Raw genomic sequence first — 15475 nt, forward strand, 5'->3', positions numbered from 1 at the left:
AGGGGTGACTTTTGGGTTTCACAGACCAAAAGCATTTCAGTAAAGTCTGTGTGGACCAACATCACATCACCCCCTTTCAGTTCTAGCAAGTAAGTGCTTTTAAAAAAGCACCAACCTGGGGCGCCTGGGTGACACAGTGGTTAAGCGTCTGCCTTCGGCTCAGGGCGTGATCCCGGCGTTGTGGGATCGAGCCCCAGATCAGGCTCCTCCGCTATGAGCCTGCTTCTTCCTCTCCCACTCCCCCTGCTTGTGTTCCCTCTCTCGCTGGCTGTCTCTAATAAATAAATAAAATAAAATAATAAAAAAAAGCACCAACCATTGTCAGCATAAAAGATCTTTTTTTTTTTAATCAAGTAGACTTACCTTGATGAAAAATTTTCTATATTATCCAATCTTTCCTTCTTTTCACTGGGGACTTTGCATTGTTCGCACAAACACAGATGTGGGGCCAGAATTTGGAAAGTTCTGGGTCCAACAGTCATCTTCGGGTTCCCAGGTGACCACCAGCCTGGACAGCTTGGGAGACAGAAATCCTGCCACTTCCACAGCTACAAACCAAGTGCTGAAAAGATAAACACTTCTTCCAGGCCACTTTGTGTCCCCAAGCCAATTTACCAAAAGGAGCTTTGTTGCCAAGGGATTTTTTTTTTTTCTTCTTGAGACTAGGTTGGGCTGGGGAGGGAGTGAGGATAGAAGGGATAAAGGGTAAATCATATAACACAAGAAGGCTAAACTTAAATACATACAATGATTAAGTAGTATGACTTTCAGACAGGCAAGAATTTTTAGATTCTAGTGTAAAGGAATACTACATAGTATTAATAATGTCTTTCTTCATCAGTCATATGGTCTTAAAACTGGCATTTTATAGGGCATGGAACTTAAAAGAGGACAGTTTTGCTATTCTTATGAGCCTCAACTCCATTATTTCAAAAATTTGAATGTGGCAGAGATGCTGATTTTTTTAAGTTAACAGAAAAATTTTACTCATCTGAACAAATCATTAAGAGTACGGCCTCCTTCATCAGTGTATGTGTTACTTCCAGAAAAAAAACCCAAACAAACCAAAAAGACAATAAAATTTAAAAACTTGAATTGGCAGTGATTTATCAGCAAGGAAAAGGCTAAAAGTTGAAACGTGGAAGCAAAACTGTACTATGATTCTTTTCTTATAAAAAAGCTTAGAGATAACTTGGGTTGATAAATTTCATGAATTTAGAATTATTGTATAGGAACAGCTTACTATTCAGACACATTTGCTTTGTAAATTAGTTTGATTCTTACTTACTCCTGGTGTGTTAACTCCGGTTTTATAATTTGCAGGGTTTTCAATTTTTGGTTGTTAAACTTACTTATCTGCTGTTGTGGAAACTCTTGATTTGGGTCTGGACATCTAAGCAAACCCGAGTGTGAGGGAGATGGTCAGTCACCTTCCCCTCTCTGGACAGACTGTGAGGTACTGCTCGTTGCCCGACGGGAGAAAATACTTCTAGCATCTTGTCCGTTCTCTTGTTCTCTGTAGCCCGATGTGTGTGTGTTGGGGGGGGGGCTCAGCTGAATTTTCTGTCCTGAGTTTGAGTTAGAAATCAGATTTTACTTACTTTATAATTTGTCATTGTTTCAATAAGCATTGGTATTGAGTGTAGTATTTCTGACCTCTCGGGTGGCCTTTGCTGTGTGAATACCTCTCAGAGATGTCCACACTGGTACCTTAGTTTCAGTGAGTTCGTAGCCACGGGATGGACTCGAAAGCTGTGTTTTCTCAGTTGGGTGGGGAGCTCGGCTGGGCACCACACTGCAGAACAGACCAAGCACAGCTTGTCACTCTCTGACAGGGAGGCCCCGGGGCCTCATTCCCTGACCCAGGTCACATCATCGTTCCCCCTCCCCAGACCCTTGCTTAAATGTACCCTTCACGTGTCATGGGGGAGTCATGCAGAAGGAAGGGCAGTCACCTCACAGCTGAAGGAACATGGGTGGCTTCCCACTAACAGCAGGGGTGTGTTCTGAAGCGGTTGGAGCCGAGTGGCCTTCTTCTCTCCCTCACTCTCTCCCCCACCACAGTGCTGCTGCCAGTAGCCGGAATTAAAATCCTCATTTGGGCTGAGTAGGAAAGTTTATCCATTATACATAAACCTTTTCTGACAATTCTGCTCATGCTGCGGATAGGACTTGCGGCTTTCACTCCGTGGTAGCGTGGGATTATACATACACCTTGCCCACTCTTCGTGCTGCCCACTAGCGATTTCTGTTCAACAGGCACATTCTGTCCTGTAATGACTAAACTGTCCCGGCTCTGTCACACAGAATGGTATCTGCGGTGTGAACATTGTCTTCATAGAGCCCTTTTTAAGGTGACACTAGGTAATACCCCCCCAGCCAGAAGGCCATTGGAATTTGGGGGTAAAGTTACTTCTGGGTGGGGCTATATTGTTGGGGTGTAATGTTTGAGAGTTTTGCTTTTGTTGAAAGGTTTTGAGTCGGTAGAGTCCAGAGGCTAGTCATGCTCACGTACTGAACAAATTGAGCGACATGCCTCTGGGGGCCACAAATGCCAAAAGTCTGAAGTAAAAGTAGGAGAACTGAACATTCCTGAGTAAAAGTCTCCAGCCACGCTTGTTTCTCCCCCAGTGGTAACGGCCTCAGCCCCGGCGAAGGAGGGAGTCTTTGAAGCACCTACTACCGTGCTGTGTGTAGTGTGGATAAAAGAGAGAGGGCCAAAGAGGGAAGCAAAGAACGCAATAATGACATTTGATGCTAATGATCTGGTTTGTGGGGAGTGTGGGTGCCTCACTGTTCCTGACCCATCTACCATTCATGACAAAGCTCATTAGTCCTTGTGCTGGAGGCTGGGCATGGGGAACAAGAGAATGGCACTCATGTCAATCATGTTAGCTTCTCTATGGTGACGCTAAAGAAAATATTGTGCTAAAGAGGCCAGGCCCACAAAAAAGGAAGTGAATCTTAGTTAACCGTGTCTATCTATCATCATCACCGAGGTGGGAAAGGGGGGGTGTTTGGTATGTGAGAAATGAATGAGCTGAAGTGAAATCTTTTTGCAGCTAAAATTAAACAATTTGAAAAGCCATCTCAATTAAATACATCCTGAAATAAAAGTAAGTTTTTATAAAAGGAAAACAAAGACCAAAGTTAACATATTGGCTTTTGTTGTCAACAGTGCTTACTTATTTATGATTATGTTTATTTAAACAATAAAGAGAAGATTCCACTTGTGAAGAAGATGGATAACATACTCCACCCTGTCTTTCCCACTGAATGTAGCTGTGAATTACGTGCAGAAGACATTAAGCTGCCACGTGAGGACTCTGAAAAGAAATGATAGTAGCAGGCAAATTGGGAAGGAGACCAGAATTTGAAGTACCACCAAACTGGGTGTGAGTTTCGTCTGTCTAGCCCCTCTGGTATCACATGGCATAGACTCAAAGGTGGCCCAAAACCCAGTAGGGCACACTAGTGTGGACAGAAAGATCTTGAAAAGAAGTCCTCACTTTCTGACTTGAAGAGCAGAAGAATGGATTTCTACATTCAGATGAGTGAGAGAAGTCACTGTTTTGTTTCTTCTTTTTTATTTCTCTCTGGTCCAACTTATAGTCATCCTACAGAGAGATAGCAGCAGTAGGGGCCGGTCAGTCATCTCAGACTGTAAAGATAGGGGAATCCTTCTCTCTGATGAGAGGAACCATGGTCCCAAGGGTATAGGGTAAATTCCTATTACTTTTTCTCCATCTCTCTGTCCTCCTACAACTTAGCATCAGACTGACTGAGATAGTAGCTACAAGTACATGGTTGAGCAAGGAAACCAAAGCCTCAGCCTTTTGGCTGAAGGACCCCAGGGAACTGGAAAGTGTTGAGGAGATCACTGAGAGGAGGGAGCTCAAGACAATTGTCACATAAAATGTTGTACAAACTCCTGGGTCCACTTCTAAGCTGGGCATGTGTGCATCTGGACCCTAAGCAGCATTCTAAACACTTGGAGGTCTGACATGAACTAGACCATGACAGAATTCTCAGATTGACCACTGAATGGTATGCACAGGGGACAGATCCAAATAGCATTGCAAAAGCTTTAACCACACTGACATTCAAATCACACCTGACAGAGGTGGTTTGGAAACTGCAGCCTGAACTTACCACATTGATCACATCCCTTAAAAAACAAAACAAATAAAAATACCTTAAAACTTTTTCCTTAGGATTTAAAGACTCGCACAACATAATAATTAACATTATTCAAAATAACTCACTATATGAAGAACGAGGATAATCTCCATTTGTTTGGTAGAGGGGAGTCAGCAGTTGTGAGTGCTGAAGTGTCACATGTTGCAATTATTAGACAAAGACTTCAACTATTAGAATTATGGTTCAAAAATTATGGATAAACACTCTTGAAAAAGAATAGGAAGGTAGAGTGGAAAGGGACAGAGGATATAATGTAGAATCAAATGTTTTAGAATTGAAATCTAAAATAACCAAAATTAAAAATTTATGCATGGTCTTAATACAGAATGGAGCTAATCGAAGCCTGGACTTGAAGATTGATCAATGGAAGTTATTCAGTCTCAACAACAGAGAATAAAAAATTGAAAGAAAAATAAACAGAGTCTCAGGGGATGTGGTACAATACCAAAATATCTAAAATTTTTGTCATCAAAGGTCTGGTGTTATCTGAAAAAATACTTGAAGAAATAATGGCTGAAAACTTTCTAAATTTGGTAAAAGACATAAACTTTCAGATTCAAGAAGCCCAGCATATTCTAAACAGGATAAATTCAAAGAAATCTATTCCCAGATACATCATAAATTGCTGAAGATTAAATAGGAAAAAAATCATGAACGCAGCTAGAGAAATACGATACATAACATAATAAAACAAAAAGTAGAATGCCTACAGATTTTTCATTAGAAACCATGAAGGCCAAAATGAAGTGGAACGATATATTTTTAAAGATTACTTAATTTTTAGAGAGAGAGAGGGAGAGTGTGAGCATGGGTGGGGGTGAGGGGTAGAGGGAGAGGAGCGAGAGAATCTCAAGCAGACTCCCCCGAGCACAGAGCCTGTTGCAGGGCTTAGTCTCATGACCCATAAGATCATGACCTGAGCTGAAATCAAAAGTTGGACACTTAACCAACTGAGCCACTGAGGCAACCCCATGGAACAATATTTTTTAAATATCCAGTGAACATATCCTTCAGATATGAAGGTGAAATAATGACATTTTCAGATAAAAGAAAACAAAAAAAATTCACTGCCAGAGACCTGCTCTAAAAGAAATGCTGATGGACAGAAAATGCCAGAGGAAAACTTGGAACATCAGGAATGAAAGAAAAGCAACAATGATAAATATCCGGTTAAATATAATTAACTTTTCCTCTTAAGTTCTGTAAAATATGTGTAATGATGGAAAACAAGTATAAACAAATACAACAAATATATTAAAAAGGTGATGAACTTTTCAGTGTGTATAGATATAATGTAACAGCTATAACATAAAAAGAGGAGAGTAAAGGGACCAATATGGTGGTAAGGTTTCTCACTTGAAGTGAAGTAAAATATTAATTCTAAGCAGACTGAGAAGTTAAGCATATATACTGATGGGAACAACTAAAAACACTATACAAAGACATTAATAAAAACTCAATAGGTAAATTAAAATAGAATAGTGAAAAATATTCAAATATTCCAAATGAAAATAAGAGGAAAACAAGAACAAAATGAGGGTGGAAGCATAAAAAGTGGTAGATCTAAATCCCAACATATAAACAAGTACATTAAATATAAATGGTTTAACATACCAAATAAATAACAGAGATTGTCAGAATGAATTTTTAAAAAATGACCAAGGGATATGTTGTCTACAAGTAATATATTTGAAATATAATGATTATTATATCAAAGACCCAACATTTAAGGAGGTGTTAAATTTAGTCACTCAAGTGAATAAGAAGTCGAGAAAGGGATCTTGGGGAAACCCCAATGACCGGTTTGCTAGTAAGGAGGAATGAAACAAAACTCACAGTGAAGAGGAACAGAAAGCTCTAGCAAAGCATCCCAGAGAAAGCCAGCTGGATTGGCAAAAGTGCAGAGTGTGTGTTGTGGAGAACCAAAGAGGAAAAGAAAATATCTGACATTGTCAGAAGGAGCAGAAGGCAATTAGAGAAAGCAAAGCATAGGCTTTGTCAACACACAGACTTCAGAATTCCCCTTATGATAATCTAAAGAATGATATGCATAAGGTAAGATTTTATTTGCCCTTACAGTGGAAATCAGTATCTATGCAAATCTTGAAAGATGAAAGGAAGGCTCATAGTGATTCAGAACCAGTGCTTGTCCTGCTATATTCTGAATGGTGAGCTACCTGGAGGCAGGCTTTGTGTCTATCTGGCTCTTTCTAGACCTGGAAATGTAGTAGGCTTTCAATAAGTACTTGCTGAATTATTCATGAATAAAGTATCTCTAAGACCAATTTTTATCTAAGCCTGTTTCAATTATCTTCCCTGTCATAGGCCCAAGGTTCATTGGGAAAAAAATGTGTAAGGAAATGCAACCAGGTCAGCGTCTCAAGGGTGACATTGGCAGTTAACTTAAGAAATTAACCAGTTGTTGTCATATATTTGACAAATGAACAGTAAGATTCTGAATTGTAAAGGTAGAAAAGTATGCTTCAAATATTTGGGGAAGTTTTTATTTTTCTAAACAAAACTGATGCTCAAAGACCCCAGGTTCTTAACATCATTAAGCCTCAGTTTAACGAGAAATTTGTGAATATCCATTCTCTGAATTTTCAAATTTAATTTAGATTTCCCTCCATCCTTTTTCTACAACAAAATCTGCCTGCTGTGTTCCATAAGTTATGATGTCATATGCCGTAAAGTAATTTGTTTAATATTTTTGTTTTTTGGTTTTGAAAGTTTTGTTGTAGTATGTCCTTAAATTAAAAACATTTTCCTAAGGAACTGGACATTTTGTTATTGAATAAATGTGATCTGTAAGTTCAAAATAAATAAATTAATTAATTAATTAATTTTAAAAATGATGTGACTAGGTTAAAAGTAAAAGCTAAAATGACATACCATGTAAACACTAATCAAAAGAAAGCTGGATTGGCCATATTAATGTCAAAAAAAAAAAGTAGACTTCCAAGCAAAGGAAGTCATTTGGGATAAAGAGGATCACTGCACAAAAATGAATGGGTAAGTTCACAAAGATGACATAAAAAGTGAATGTCCTTCTTCCACCATACACAAAAATCAATTCAAAATGGAATTACGACTTAAATGTAAGACCCCAAACTACAGGACTTTTAGAAGAAAACAGGCAGCTTCATGACATGAGTCTTGGCAATTATTTTAATGATTTCCATTGAATGATTTCAGTGACTTCAATGATTGTCATTAGATATGACACCAAAACCACAGACAACGAAAGCAAAATTAGGTAAGTTGGACTAAATCAAACTAAAAAGCTTCCACACAGCAACAAAATCAACAGAGTAAAAGAGCAACCTATGGAATGGGAGGAAATATTTAGACAACGTATATTCAAGAAGAGGTTAATTTCTAAAATATATAAGGAACTCCTATAACTCAGTAGCAGAAACAAAAACAAAAAACTAAAAACCTGATTTAAAAATGGGCTAAAGACTTGAACAGACGTTTCTCCAGAAGAAATATACAAGTAGCCAACAGGTATATGAAAAGATGCCAACATCACTAATCATTAAGGAAAGGCAAATCAAAACCACAGTGGGATATCACCTCATACCTGTTAGGGTAGCTATTATCAAAAAAAAAAAAAAAAAAAAAAAAAAACAAGTGCTGGTGAGGTTGCGGAGAAATCAGAACTCTTGTACACTGTCGGGGGGAATGCAGAATGGTGCGACCACTATAGAAAACAGTGTAAAATTTCCTCAAAAAAATTAAAAATAGAATTACCATATGTTCCAGAAATTCCACTTCTTATTTACTCAAAAGAATTGAAAGCAGGATCTTGAAGACGTATTAGCACTCCTGCGTTCCTTGCAACACGATAGACAAGATGTGGAACAGACTAAATGTCCATCAAATGAATGGATAAGCAAAATGTCATACATACATACAATGGAGTATTATTCAGCCTTAAAAAAGAAAGAAATTCTACAATATACAACAACATGGATGAACCTTGAGAATGCTATGCTAAGTGAAATAAGCCAGTCATAGAAGGACGAATACTGCAGGATTCTACTTAATATATCTAAAATAGGCAAACTCATAGAAGCAAAGAATAGAGAGGTGTTTGCCAGGGGCTGGGGGGAAGTGGGGAGTTGCTAATCAATGAAATATATGAAATTTTAGTTTTGTAAAACGAATAAGTTCTAGTGATCTGATGTACAACCTGTGCCTCTTAATAACAGTATTGTATTGTACACTGAAAAATCTGTTAAGAAGATAGATCTCATGGTAAGTATTCTTACCAAAAAAAATCTGTTTTTTTAAAAAGAACATAGTAAAAGTGTATGTACTTAATAACAGAGCTTTAAAGTACATGAGACAAGATAGGACTGAAAAGAGAAATAGATGATTATAGTTGGGGACTTCAACATGAGTCCTGCAGTAATTGATAGAATTAAGTAGGTTGAAAACCAGTAAGAATATAGAAAAACTGAACAATACCATTAATCAACTAGATCCAAATGACATTTTTAAAACATTCCTCCTCAAAATAGCAGAATATACATTCCTTTCAAATCCTCAGAGATCATTCACAAAGATAGATGATATCCTGAAACATACACCTAAAAGCAGTTAAAAGAATTGAAATAATTCAAAGTGTGCTGTTTTACCATAATGGAATTTAGCTAGAAATCAACAACAGAAAGGTAGCTGATAAATCCCCAAATACTTAGAAGCAGTAATCCATGGATCAAAGAGGAAGTCCCAGGAAAAGTAGAAAGTATTTTGAGGTGAACAGAAATGAAAATACAACATATCACATTCATATGAAGCAGTGAAAGAGGGCTTAGAGGGAAATATATAGATTAAGTGCTTATGTTAGAAAAGAAAAGTTCTGTAATGAACCATCTAAGCTTTTGCCTAAGGGAACTAGAAAAAGAAGAGCAAAATAAATCCAAAGCAAGCAGAAAGAAAGAAAGAATAAAAAGTAGATGTCAAGGAATTTCAACACAAAATTAATGGAGAAAGCCAATGAAGTCAAAAGTTGGTTCTTCAAAAATAGCAATAAAATTGATAAACCTCTAGCCAAACTGACCAGGAAATAAGATACAAATTAAGAATATTAGGAGTGAAAGAGGGCATATCCCTACCGACCTCACAGACATTAAAAGTAAGCGAATACCCCAAACAGGTCCATGTGCATAAAGTCAACAATTCAGATGAAATGGACCAAATCCTAGAAAGAACATCCCATCAGAACTCACTCAAGAAGAAGTAGATTACCTGAATAGTTCCTTATCCCTTATTTTTTTTAATGATTTTTTATTATATTATGTTAGTCACCATACAGTACATCCCTGGTTTCCAATGTAAAGTTCGATGATTCATTAGTTGCGTATAACACCCAGCGCACCATGCAATATGTGCCCTCCTTACTACCCATCACCGGTCTATCCCATTAGTTCCTTATCCTTTAAATGCATTTAACTGATAGTTAACATTTATCCCCCAAAAACCCAAAACCCAAAACTCCAGGTCCAGATAGTTTCTGCCAAACATTTATGGAAGAAATGTCACCAATTTAACATGAAAAGAGAAGAGGAGGCAACACTTCCCAACTCATTTTATGAAACCAGCGTTATCCTTATGCCACAACCAGACACAGATAATACAATGAAACTACAGACTAATGTACCTCATAAACATAGACGCAGAAATCCTCCAAAAAATATTAGCAAATTGAATCCAGCAATATACAAAAAGAATAATAATCCATGACCTGGAATGCAGGGCTAATTCAGCATTTGAAAACCAATCACTGTAATCCACCTATTAAAAAACTAAAGAAGAAAAAAAAATCACATGATAATATCCATTGATTCAGAAAAAGCAGTTGACAAAATTCAACATACGCTAATGATAAAAGCTGTTCATCTGGGAATAGAAGACAACTTCCTTAACCTGATAAAGAACATCTATAAAACTCTGCTGCTGACATCATATTTAATAGAAAAAAAAACTGAATGATTTCCCCTTAACACTGGGAATAAAACAAGGATGTCCACTCTCATCATTCCTATTCAACATCATGCTAGAATTCCTAAAAAACATTCCTGTGGAAAAAGGAACTAAAAGATTTACAAGTTATAATAAAACTGTTCCTATTTGCAGACAACGTGATTGACCATGTAGAAAAATCTCAAGAAATCTATGAAAAAGCTCCTAGAAATACATTGTTCATTGGATTGCAAAATTACATAGGCAATCCGGAAAATAGTTTAGTAGTTTCCGATAAAGGTAAACACGCTCTTACCATATGACCCAGCGACCCCTTTCCTCCTACATGCAACAACACGGACACATCACTTGTTTCCGGAGTTAGGAGTGTATAAGGAGCAGGTTGAAGGCGTTCTGGAGGGGGAGGGGATGATGGAATTGTTCTATGTCTGACTCATCCTGATCGTGGTGGGAACTACCCAAATCTACATACGTGTTAAAACCCATAGATGTTGAACATTAAGAATGTCCTTGATTTTGGTATGTTAATTTAAAAAATTACACCAAAAAATTACAGGCTTTCGTGGTAAAAGTGAATGGTACCTGATATTCTTGTGATTGCTTATTGATTAACTAGATCAGTATTGTCCAATAGAACTTTCTGAGATGACGGAAATGTTCTATATATGCCATGCTCACTATGGTGAATACTAGCCCCATGTTAGCTAACGAGCACTTGAGATAGAGGAACTAAAATTTAAATTTATTTAATTCAAATTAACTTAAAGGTAAAAAAAAAATAAACATAGCTAGTAGCTACCGTATTGAACAGAGCACACACAGATGATTGTATAATCACTGAGATCCCAGATGGCAGAGAAATTCTAATTATTTTTATCTATTCATTATACAGGGGTAAAAGGGAATATGACTGACTTATATTTTTTGACACCAGAATTTTATGATTTTTTTTCCTGGTTTTGTAAACACTTTATTTTTGAATACAGATGTACACTTTGACTTTCTCGAGATGACACGTGGAGATGGCCCTGAGGATTGGACTAACGTCAGCCAAAGAAGTTAGTGGATAAGTAGAAGTCTGCGGTAATGACTACTCAGGAAACCCAAGCCCACATAATGTGATTGTTGTTTTTCCATCAATAACTGTTTGCCGGCTTTAGTGCTGAAACCACTGTTTTCAACCACTGTTTTGAGTACTGGAAATACAGTCCAAATCCTGTTCTCACCCGAGTCAGTTGGAACAGTGTAGACGTTAGAGTCAGCCCAGGGTTTATGGAAGTGTCAGAGGAACAGCACGCTGGAGGCACCCCAATTCCCCTGAAGCATGTGTTTGGATTAGTGGCTTCCCCCCACCCCACTTCCAACAGCGTTCTGTCGGAACCTGTGAGAAGTAGGAACCCAACCCAGGCATGCCGAGTTCAGCTTCGTGATCGAAATGTTTGGCCGGTATTTCTTTACACTCTGTCTGGACTTAGTTTGCTGTAATTTCCCCCCTCTTATTCATAGTTTTCTTGGGGAAGGTAGTGTGATACCTTCTTTTCATGTGTGTTTACTTTTCATTCTTTAGTTAATTAGAAGCACCTTGAGGTCAGAGGTTAGTCCTATAGATATGTCTCCTTTTAAAAAATATGGCAGGCTTTGCAGCATTCTTTTTTCTCTTTCTTTCTTTCTTTCTTTTTTTCTGATTCCATCTTACAGAGGAGGAATGCAGCCCACAGAGAGAATAACTTGGCCATAATTAAATAAGCCAGTGATAAAGTAATTCAGTTTCTCAGCTCTTTGACCTTCTAACTAATTCCAGCTAAAGGAGCTCTAGGATTCTATAATGGTATGTCTTTAAAGCTACAGAAATACAGATGATAACTTTGAAAATGAATTGGGAAATACCAGTTTCTGGTGCGTTTTCAGATGTAGCTGTTGCTTCTCAAATTGGGGGCATATTTGCCTCTGGGGACTGGGGCCTACACTGCAGGTTTATACAACCTCGAGACAAATGTGGACAGGCTTTCGCAGGCTAGTGCCCTTGTAGATTTTGGAAAGTAATGTTGAATGATGTTCAGTGGAAACAGTTTTTTTTTAAACTTTTACTATTACGACAAAAAGTGATATATTACAGAGTATAATATATAGCTTGCCTGAATTTCAGGGAGACTTCAAAACAGAATCTTTTCCCCTGGCAAACTGTGGGCTTTCGTTGGGCACACTGTCCCTGTCCTCTGCAGTTGGAAATACTGAGTACCCCTGTCTGAGATGTACCTAGGTGAGTTTTCACCTAGTGGATTGGAAATGATTAGTCCACAAATCCAGATGCTTTTGTAGTAAAATTATAATGGAATTATATGACGTTGAATTAAATTATACGATCTCACTTCCACGTGTCTTCCTGTAGTTTTGTTAACATTTAATATCAAAACATCAAATTTAAAATCTATCTTTTACCTGAAAACTCACCGGCTCTCAGTTTTTCTGACTTCACTTTTATCTTTCCCTTCCTTGTCTTCTTTGGATGTTGCTTAGAAGAACTGAGGTCAGAAAAATAATTTATACCACAGTGAGGAATGGAAAATTGGACATCTGCCTGCTTCATTTATAAGATCTTACCCAAAATGCATCCAGAAAGGCCTTGGAGTTTAATATTCTTTTAATAAACTTTACAAGGTATTGCGGAATAATGGACCCGATGTCTACACTGAGAATCAGGACCTCTGGGGGCTAGCTCTGGCTTTGCTACTAACTCCGTGTAACCTTGGGCAAGTCATCTCCCCTATTTGGACCCTAGGATTATCTTCAGTCAAATGATAATATACCTGATAACTCTCAGTGCCTTGTCCAGCTCTAAAACGTTATTATTCAGTCTTCCTAATCCCATGAGAACTGATCTAATCCAAAGACTTTTTTAAAAAGATTTTATTTGAGAGAGAGAGAGCATGCACTCGAGCAGGGGGAGCGGCAGAGGGAGAGGGAGAAGTAGACTCCCCACTCAGCAGGGAGACCGATGCAGGGCTCGATCCCAGGACCCCGGATGTGGGGTTGTATCTCAGAACCCTGGGATCATGACCTGTACCGAAGGCAGCTGCCTAACCAGCTGAATCACCCAGGCACCACAAATCCAAAGACTGTAGAGAATTTTAGTAAATCACGTAGAATAATCTTATTCTTCACTCTGTGGTCCTGTTGGTGTTCCCCACTGCTCGCAGGGATACCACAAGCGTATTTGTTCTTTAAACATTTAGTTTGCTTGCCTGTACTATGCTGTATGGAATCCAACCATAGTTGCAATTGCTTCTGCCACCGTAACAATAATGCATTCACCTCAGTAAACCCTGGCTGTGAAGCCCTTGAAGACTCTGGAACTTTCTGTTTCTGAAATCACTCTCGTTAAATTTTAAATTTGTGCCTTTTTTTTTTTTTTATCAGCACTGGGGAAGTCTCGTCTGTTATTGGTGCCCAGGGATTTCTCTTTAGAGGATTTCTCCTCTTCCCTTTATTTCTCAATTTGAACTCATCTTCTACCCTGGGCACTACTCCAGATGTCAGACTATCAGCCGAGCACAGACAGGCCTTTGGATGGATTCTGGGCGAGTCATGGTAGGTGTGTTTCTAGACGCTTCTAGAAATGCATTGCGGATAATACTCCAATATTTCACGCTGGACATTCTGCAAAGTCCCTTGGGGAAACAGAAAAGTATCTCACATCTCTGCACTTCTCTGTGTTCTTTGTTCAGGCATCTGGTTGGGTCCCTCACAATAGGCTCTTCCCTTGTGTCGGTCATTCATTATCTTCTCTCTTTGGATGCGTCCTGTACCCTGTTGCCACAGCAACCTAAGCTTACAGCAGGAATAGCATCCCACTCTGTAAGAACCTGTAATGCTTTCTCCTACAATTTCCTGCTTCTCAAAATCTTCTCTCAGTCTGACGGCTCTGGTTTTATCTCTACCCATCTCCTTCATGGATCCGGCCATGCCGGCCCAGCAAGGTTGGCCACCAGCCTTTCTCCAACACATCTTGTACTCTCTAACCCCCGTGGTCTCTAAGCACACTGCTTTGCTGCCTCGACATCCTCGACTTTCTTCTTCCTCCCCCTCTGCTGACCCGTCTTCGGGGCCCACCGCGGCTGCCACTCCGTCCCTCAGCCCTGCCCAGTTCCCACCGTGCTTCCTGGCCACCTCTGTCTTGGGTCGGAAATTACCAGATTTCTTTGGTCTCCTGGTACTCTTTCCCTGTTTGCCTTGAATGACTCAGGTTGACACGAAACTGTGAGGACAGATGCTGTAACTTTGTCACCTTTGTTCTGACCTGGGCAACAAGCAGCGTCTTACACGTTGTCTTTAAGAAATGTCTGTTGACTCGAACTAGATCGAATTAGGGTAGGTTTAGTATAATGTTGCCGCGGATTAGGATTTTGTGTCCTGCCCCATTGGTATGTTCTTGCAAAGCAGAGAGAATCTGGGCATCACAGACTTCTGTGCGGTCATGCGGGTGCGGAGAAGCCCCTGGGGGAAGAACGTCTGGCCATCCTGTCAGCATACCATCCCTCTAATGGGTCGCCAAAGCTTATAAATACTTGGTTTTGGAGAATGAGGGGTTCACGTAGTGGTAGTGCTTCTTAGGACGATACTTACTAATAGCTATGACAAATGCCAAGTGGATTTCATTGCCAATATAACCTGGGTCATTTTCTAATCCATTGGAGACCGTTCTTAATCTGTTTTTAGGCCACCCCTTTGCCTCCTCTTCGTCTGCGTTCCAGGATGAACCCTCTGCCGCGGGCAGGCCCACCTCATGCCTCCCCCTCCCTGCCTCGGTACCTCCATACCGGGGTTCACACTTGCCCTCTCCCGCTCATTCATTCATTCAGCACATGTTTATTTCGTGCCTACCAGTGACTGGGCACTTCTCAGGACTACATCTGTAAACACGCGGCACACAAAAACCCCTCTCTTCACGGAGCTCACATTCTAACACATGCATGCCCTTTCTCTTCTCTCTCCCCAGTCCAGATTTTAGGACAGATTTGCCTTTGCCTTCGAGCTGCTCCTGACTGCTTCGGCCAGGTGCTTGATTCCAGAATTCTCACAGGCACCTGTTACCTGTTCCTCCTCTTGGACAGACACTGTCTTGTATTCTTTGCACTTTCTGTGTGAGAATATTGTTATCTCCTCAAGTGTCTTAGAAGCTTCTTGAGAGTAGAGACTACGTCATTTGTTCATAATAAAGTTTGTGCGTACCAGTACGTGGCCTGCACCATCTACACTATTGAAAGATGTTCGGATCTCCGTACTT

The 15475-nt window shown here is 39.4% G+C and overlaps 1 protein-coding gene across 9 annotated transcripts in view; it reads left to right on the forward strand.

Annotated features, from left to right (window-relative positions):
* STOX2 (storkhead box 2) overlaps window positions 1-15475 on the forward strand; it is a 228274-nt gene that overhangs the window by 175506 nt on the left and 37293 nt on the right. For 4 of the 9 annotated variants that reach the window (XM_034647683.1, XM_034647685.1, XM_034647686.1 and 1 more), the window contains exon 2: window positions 11178-11249. The exons of the other annotated variants lie outside the window; for them this stretch is intronic. In XM_034647683.1, coding sequence (XP_034503574.1) covers window positions 11178-11249 — 72 coding nt within the window. The remainder of the gene's footprint in view (window positions 1-11177; window positions 11250-15475) is intronic. 9 annotated transcript variants of the gene reach the window in all.

The sequence above is a fragment of the Ailuropoda melanoleuca genome, chromosome 18 (genome assembly GCF_002007445.2).
Source record: "Ailuropoda melanoleuca isolate Jingjing chromosome 18, ASM200744v2, whole genome shotgun sequence".
In the NCBI taxonomy this organism is placed as follows: Eukaryota; Metazoa; Chordata; class Mammalia; order Carnivora; family Ursidae; genus Ailuropoda; species Ailuropoda melanoleuca.